The 7,951-nt window shown below is 38.0% G+C and overlaps 3 protein-coding genes and 1 pseudogene across 5 annotated transcripts in view; 1 reads left to right on the plus strand and 3 right to left on the minus strand.

Moving 5' to 3' along the window:
• The window catches only part of LOC104791744 (probable glutamate carboxypeptidase 2), a 4,250-nt gene extending 3,252 nt beyond the window's left edge, over positions 1-998 (minus strand). The window contains exon 1 of the mRNA XM_010517709.2: positions 296-998. Coding sequence (XP_010516011.1) covers positions 296-911 — 616 coding nt within the window. The 5' untranslated portion in view covers positions 912-998. The remainder of the gene's footprint in view (positions 1-295) is intronic.
• Positions 2,974-4,332, minus strand: LOC104699127 (annotated as a pseudogene).
• LOC104791745 (F-box/kelch-repeat protein At5g49000-like) lies at positions 4,437-5,871 on the minus strand. The gene has a single exon (XM_010517710.2). The coding sequence runs from the start codon at positions 5,781-5,783 to the stop codon at positions 4,620-4,622; it is 1,164 nt and encodes a 387-aa protein (XP_010516012.1). The 5' UTR covers positions 5,784-5,871; the 3' UTR covers positions 4,437-4,619.
• The window catches only part of LOC104791746 (myosin-binding protein 7-like), a 5,122-nt gene continuing 3,797 nt past the window's right edge, over positions 6,627-7,951 (plus strand). Inside the window, exons 1-2 of one of the 3 annotated variants that reach the window (XM_019246815.1) lie at positions 6,627-6,984; positions 7,115-7,348. In XM_019246815.1, the coding sequence (XP_019102360.1) occupies positions 7,270-7,348 (79 nt within the window). In that variant the 5' untranslated portion in view covers positions 6,627-6,984; positions 7,115-7,269. The remainder of the gene's footprint in view (positions 6,985-7,114; positions 7,349-7,951) is intronic. The other 2 variants (XM_019246813.1, XM_019246814.1) reach the window with 2 other exon arrangements.

Here is a 7,951-nt window from a genome sequence, read left to right on the forward strand (position 1 = left end):
ACCGGAGCTCTAGCACCGCCCAGAGAAGCCAAAACGATCTCAGCGTTACGTAGAGACAAAGGCAAAGATAGAATCTTTGGGAACCTCCGAGTGACCAAATCATCATCCAAGCTAAGCTTTTCTCCTCCGACGACTCCGGGCCAACCGGGACTAACCGGATCTCCGATTCCTCTCATAACCGTACCTCTCTCAATACCGCCGAACCCACCACCGTCGTTCTCGGCGTATATTAGCACTCCAAGCGCACCTTTAGTCTCTGCTATCTTCACAATCCCTCCTCTTCCCAAGTTTTCACCTTTCCTCACTAAAACCACACACCCTTTAACGCTCACTCCGATCGAGTCAAGCGCACGGTAGTCTCTCTCCTCGCCGTGGTTCACGAACACCACGTTACCCTGGGCCGAACCAGATGGAGAGTAAGCATGGTAAGGCCTAACGACCGGAGAGGAGGAGGAAGAATCTCCGGGAACGTCGTTTAAGTCAAACTCCATCGTCGTCGTGTTGCTAAAACGGGCCGTGACGGAGATGTGCGTAGGATAAGACAAGAGAGCTTCGTAATCGGCGACATGAGCGTCAAGTCCGAGGCTTTGGAAGTGGTTTAGGACGTAGTGGAGAGTGTCTAAAGAGGGTTTGGTTCCGGCGAGGTGGGGGTGACGTGTCAATTCGCGGAGGTAAGAGGAGATGGTGGCGTTGGAAGCAGAGGAGAGGAAGAGGCGGCGGAGACGGAGGTCATTATGTGGATTTCGAGAAAAGAGAGAAGGAGGAGTAGCGTTAGGGTGATGGAGAGTGTAGAAAGTGGCAACGAAAAGGATAATGATGAAGAGGAAAGCACAGAGAGGTGGTGGTTGATGTCGGAAAGGGAATATAGAGATTCCGGCGACGGTGGGTCTGGTGGTGAGAGGCTGTGACATTGCAGAGAGAGAGAGAGAGAGAGAGAGAGAGAGAGAGAGAGGGTTATAATAGTAAGTATAGTGGGGGCTGAGCTAGTAAGTAGTAGTAGTAGTAGTATCTTTGTATTTATTATTAGTATGAATCATCGTCATCTCTTTCTTTTTGTCTTTTCGTCTTTATGAGTATGTTTATCTTCGGTAGTCAAAAACTCTGTTATTAATCTTATTTTTTGTGCAAGAAATTGAATTTTGGATAATGGGTGTTATAAATAAATGACTGATTGAAAGATCAGAGCTTTTTAAACAAATCGAATTTAAAAAATGAAGGGCATGATCCCTACTTTTATTCCACTAGATTACTTTAGCTTTAGAGAGTCGTGGCGACCCAGTCGAATGATGAAAAGCTGCAATTTCTTGCGAGAGAACCAAACAAAAAACTGAAAAAGTATGTTTTTGTTTTGCTTTTTTTTTTAATAGTGGTGAGAGTGTAATACTACTACTTTTTTTTTTTCTTTTTCTTTGTTGAAGTATCAGTTTCAGTATTTTTTATAGTACTCAACAACTAGACATGATATATTGGGTCAATATTTGACATATTCCATATAACATTAGCATATTATATTACTCGTCATATAAAGTATATTCCATTGTGATAATCATATGATTTTCCGCAAATTGTTCTATTGTCTTTGTCATTAATTAATTTAAGTGTAGGCAACCAACTCCCAAGGACAAGAAAAGGCACGAGATTGAGAACGCTGTTGTTGGAAACTGAAGAAGTGGTTTTAGAACGTAGTATGGTGTTGTCTAGGCCTAGGCATTCGGATACATGTTCGGGTTCGAATCGGGTACTTCAGATTTTCGGTTTTTGGGTTTAGAAATATAAGACCTGTTCAGGTATTTCTAGATTTCGGGTTCGGTTCGGGTATTTTTCGGATTCGGATTCAGATTACCTGAAGTTCACAAAACTCAAAATTTTAGTATTTAATTTAGTGTAAATTATTCAATAATACACATTAATTATATCTGAAAATTGAGAATATTTTTACCCAAATTTACTAATAAACAGTTTAAATACTTTAAATTATCTAAAAAATCTAAAACTTGAATATTTTGAACACTTATATTATTAAAATTATAAATATTACTTATATATTACTATTATATATTAATAATATGGATATATTCGGATACCCGTTCGTATTTGGATCGGATCTTTGGATCTGGATATTTTGTCCAGGCATAGTGTTGTCCAAAAAACAAAAAATAACGTAGTCCGCTAAATTTTGATCACTTGTCCAGCAAAAACAGGAGGTTTGGCATTTGCTCCAAGTAAATTGTAATTGAAAAAAAAAACTTTAAAAAAATGTAAAAAGAAACTACTACAATTAACTATAACTAAAAATTGTAATTGAAAACAACATGAGATATTACTACTACAAACTATTTGAGCAAATGATGAGCACGACATCATAAAACTGATAACCATGAAAAGCTTTTGTCTTTATGCATTTGATTTATTTGGTCGGACCTATTGTCTTTATGCATTTATACATACTAGTATATTATATAACACACTCCGAATTAACTAGGGGAAATAAATTCTCTATAGGAAAATGGAATTACCTCTTAACTTTTCTGTATTCAGGTTCGATTTTTTTGTTTGTTTATCAATTTAACATAGACGTAATGTGTAGACTATAAATAATTTGATGGACAAAAAAAAAAGTGGTTTGTCAGGTTCATTCCTAGTCTATCTTATGATTTCTATCATACGTTTGATGGAATAATAGAAACTTTAGCAAGACTATCTAAGTGCTAAAGCTTCAAACAAGCTTCAAACAAGCCATATAAAACGATTTTTCTCTTTTTAAATATAATTTAACATTTATTCAAAAAAAAAATTAGATCACTATGTTGTAAATATTTTTACTAGGAATGAAAAGATGAATGTGCTTCTTCTAAAAGAGTGGGAATTGATCGCATGATTGGGGTATAATAAATTTTAGAAATTTGACAGCACTATCGTGGGATGGGAGGACAAAATCTAAGTGGATCCTTCAACGTATCTTCTTTGTACTACACAACCTTCATAAAAGATACTAATCCAAGTCATCCATTCATTCAGACAATTTATTTTAGGGACATTGGAAATGTTGGGTTTAGGTACAATATAGCCTACTTTAAATCTGGTAGACAACAAAAAAAAAAAAACTGGTAGTCTGATACACAACAAAGATAATATACTCCTACTATCTTAAATTTGTTTACCCACAATCACTAACATGCACCACATTTAGTTATGTTGTCATGCATCAAAGAGTAGCAGAAAGAGCACACACGACTTCATAAGAGTTAGGGACTGTAAGCACAACCTCCCGCCACTCGACCTTCCCCCAAATATCTCCACTGTTGCGTCTTTCAAGCGCAATCACAGCACACCAAATCTTCTTGTCTTCACTGTAACTAAAAGTCATATTATTGTTCCAAACAACCACCATCTTTCCACCATGACTCGCCAAACGAACATAACCACTACACTTAGACAGTCCTTTCAAACCGTTCGAAGGTTTCCAATTTCTTTGTTTAGAGTCGTACCATATCATTCCAGAGAGAGCATGATAACAATATAGTATGTTATCTATCACGCAATATGAATCCTCTACCCATCCTCCTTTCAAAACGCCCATATCTAAAGCTTTCCATCTATCTTCCTTTGGCTTGTAAGCCACACCCCAATCCCTATACATATAGATCTCATCGTCAATCACCGCACTCTTCCATACATGTCGTCCACATCTCTCCCTCAGAGTGTTAAATTTAGTCTCCCAAGTTTGGGTTTTTGGATCGAAAACCTCCATCCAATTGGAGGCATCGTAGTCATCAGAGCCTCCTGCTACATATATCTTGTCATCAAGGACATTAGTCCACCTGCATACTTGGACCCTCGAGCCACCTATGAGACCGGCAGTCCAAGATCGAGACTTTAGACAAGGGCACTTTGAAGGTGGATCCACCAATGTTGTAGATATTAGAACCAACGACCACGAAGGTCGTCGAGTGCGGAGGAGGAGAATTGGGGATCGGGAGTGCAGCCAAAACATACCCACTTGACTTCTTCTTGCTAAGGGTTTGATCAGGATTGCGGCAGAGAGTGAACCAACGTGTGTTAGGGCCAGGAGAGATTTGAAAGCACATATAAAGAACACTCTCGGTGCGTCCTAAGAATGATCGGGTCTCGTAAAGCTCCGGTGAAGAAAGAATTGAGCGAAACCTCTTGGATACTAAGGAGAGAATTGGGTAGTACAATCTCGAGATGCGTGCGAAGCAGTTCAATAGCAAATCATCAGGGAGTGAAAACAATGAGGGAACGGAGGGTTTCTTCGTCGACATCATCTTCTTTTCTCGGCAACAACACTGAACAACCGATGAAACTTGGACTCAAAGGAAAATTGATAGATTTAAGGGTTTTGACTTTGACCACATTTTGTATTATTGGGCCAAACAATATATTAAAGCCCAACAGATTAAAAAAAAACGATCTGATCATAAAAAAGAGAGTAGTGAATCTTTTCTTAATAAGTGATCATTGTCAATTGTCATTGTCACCAACAACACAGCATAAGCTAATTATCAAAGATTAACAAGTGAAATGATGTTTTATTGCACACATAAAAATCATATAACAAAACCCACAATCACTTAAATTACTCACCAATCTTTTTAGCATCATACGGTAGCAACAAGAGCTGACACGAATGCATAAGAGAAAGGGACAGTAAGCACAACATCAAGCCACTCCACTTCTCCCCACATCTCTTCAAAGTTGTGTCTTTCAAGGTTAATCACCGCACACCAAATCTCTTTGTCTTCACTGGAAGGTACATATTTGTCCCACAAAAACGCCATCTTCCCACCATAATTCGCCAATTTGACATAACCAGAATTAGCATACATTGGCAGCAGCAACTCATCCAAACCTTGCAAACGTAACCAATATCTTATCCTAGAGTCGTACCATCTTATACCGTGTGAATCACTATAACAAAATAATATGTCATCAATCACACAATCAGGGTTCTCTAACCATCCTAATTCCAAACAAACCTCTGCTAACGGTTTCCATCTATCTTCCTTTGGCTTGTAAGCCACACCCCAAGTCCCATACATGTAGATTTCTTCGTCGAGCACCGCGCTCCTCCATACAAGACTTCCACATCTCTCCGTGAGAGGGCTCAACACATGCTCCCAAGTTTGTGTTTTTGGATCGAAGACTTCCATCCAGTTTGAGGAATTGTAGTCTTGACACCCTCCTGCTACGTATATCTTTTCATCAAGAACGTTCACCACCGACCAATACCGTTCCACCTGCATACTCGGACCCTCTCGCCACGTGTGAGACCGACAATCCAAGATCGATACTTTAGACAAGGGCACATTGTAAATGGATCCGCCAATGTTATAGATGTTAGAACCAACGGCCACTAGATTCGACGAGCGCACAGGAGGGTAATTGGGAGTTTGGAGTGTAGCGAAAACATACCCACTTGACTTCTCGTTCTTGTTAAGGGTTTGATCAGGTTTGCGGCAGAGAGTGAACCAACGTGTGTTAGGGCCATGAATCCCATCATAGTACTCAAAGCACACATAGAGACAAATCTCAGAGTGGCCTAAAAGGGATCGAATCTTGTAAAGCTCCGGTGAAGTAATGAGTGAACGGAACCTCTTGGATACTAAGGAGAGAGTTGGGTAGTACAATCTTGAAACGCGTGCGAAGCAGCTCAGTAGCAAATCATCGGGAAGTGATGGGTTAGGAGGTGGTTGCGGTGTGGATAAGAGCAGCGGAAGAGATGGTTGCTCCGTAGACATCATCTTGTTCTCGGTGGAAGACATTAAAAGAGCTTGGTTTCGTCTACTACAGTTTGCTACAGATAACAAATGCAGAGGAGAGAATTTTATATTGATTTAGGGATTGTGACGTTGATCACAAGAGTCCGTTTTACTATTAACGCGGGATAATATAGTCCACAAAACTGTAAGAGGACTAATTCAGAATTGTAAAACAGAATCTTTTCATTGACTCATATAATGTCGTCTAATGTGGTGAGATAATTGACAAGAGATTTTTTCATTGGCCATAGTAAGGAATTTCATTTTCAGTATCCTTTGTATTTAAGTTTTCCCATATAATTTTTGCTTATTATTTAGTATTGTGGCCTTTAAAGAAAATGATAACGTGTATCTACATTTTACAGTTACAACTTACAACCAACTTTATTTAATTTCTGCCAAAATTACAGAGTGACACAAAATCCATGTGAGTCAAAATCCAAAACCAATGAAAACTATTTCTTACCTAATTGACAAATGTCATACCTACCTTATTTATGTCAAAANGTTTCTTTTCTAAACAAAAAGAAAAATACGTTGAATACATATCTACAACTTATGTATGCATGTATGTTGAAGAAAATGAACCGAAGGAATCATCCAATCTCCAAAGATAAAAAAAATTTCAAAACATAATCAAAACTTTTTAGACTTTTTAGTACTTCCGGTGGGTGAATCAGTAGAGTTGGTAAGCATTTTGAATCTTAATCATGAACCAAAACTTGTTAAGGTAGGCTTTCTAATTTCTATCTATATGCCCATATGATTAGTTTTTGAAACTTTGGATTTGTTCTATTTAATACTATTATTAATTTAGCTTTTGCTTTTTCACCCAAAAAAAGGGGAAATTTATATCATATAATAATAATATACATATAGCTCTGTGTGGGCACATAGTCCAAGAACTTTTGATATACGCTCCGATAAAGGAGGGAGATAGAGAGATGAGATGAGAGGAAGATGAAGAATCAAACATAGAAGAGACAAACAAAAAACATTCTTATCCTTCTTAATTCTCTCTTCTTTGATAGGAGGAACATCTTTTGGATTATCCTTCCTCTCCCCTCCGGTTAATCCCGCCGTTTCTTACATTTTCCTCTGTTTTTTTTCCCGGGAAACAGAAGGAAAATTTTCATCTTTTTCTTTTTCCGGGAAGGATTTGTGAATTAGGTAGCTGCCCTTATCTTTAAAGTCTTGTTTTGAGGTATAAAGATTATATTTTTTCTTGAAAATATACCTTCTTTTGGGTCTTGTGAATCATATCCTTCTCTGTTTTTGCTATGCTGAAACTTTGTTTTAATGGCAATGTTGTTTATTTGGGTCTTTAAATCCAGGTTTCGTGGCTTCATTGTTGTGGTTAATTCAATTGGAGGATGAAACAAATGTTACTGCTTTTGTTAGGTTCTTAAAGCTAGGGTTTTTGGGAACGTGCTTATATCTGTCTGTGTGTATCTGCATTTTGAGATTTGGGGTTTTGGGGTATTAACTCATGGATTCAGAATTGAGATTTGCTTCGAAAGATGTGGTGAAATGCTGTGATTATTCTCTTGGGGCATCATCTTCTTCAGATCCTTGGACTAGAACGGTGAAAAGAAAGTTCAACGANATATTAAAGCCCAACAGATTAAAAAAAAACGATCTGATCATAAAAAAGAGAGTAGTGAATCTTTTCTTAATAAGTGATCATTGTCAATTGTCATTGTCACCAACAACACAGCATAAGCTAATTATCAAAGATTAACAAGTGAAATGATGTTTTATTGCACACATAAAAATCATATAACAAAACCCACAATCACTTAAATTACTCACCAATCTTTTTAGCATCATACGGTAGCAACAAGAGCTGACACGAATGCATAAGAGAAAGGGACAGTAAGCACAACATCAAGCCACTCCACTTCTCCCCACATCTCTTCAAAGTTGTGTCTTTCAAGGTTAATCACCGCACACCAAATCTCTTTGTCTTCACTGGAAGGTACATATTTGTCCCACAAAAACGCCATCTTCCCACCATAATTCGCCAATTTGACATAACCAGAATTAGCATACATTGGCAGCAGCAACTCATCCAAACCTTGCAAACGTAACCAATATCTTATCCTAGAGTCGTACCATCTTATACCGTGTGAATCACTATAACAAAATAATATGTCATCAATCACACAATC

The sequence above is a fragment of the Camelina sativa genome, chromosome 6 (genome assembly GCF_000633955.1).
Source record: "Camelina sativa cultivar DH55 chromosome 6, Cs, whole genome shotgun sequence".
NCBI classification, from domain to species: domain Eukaryota; kingdom Viridiplantae; phylum Streptophyta; class Magnoliopsida; order Brassicales; family Brassicaceae; genus Camelina; species Camelina sativa.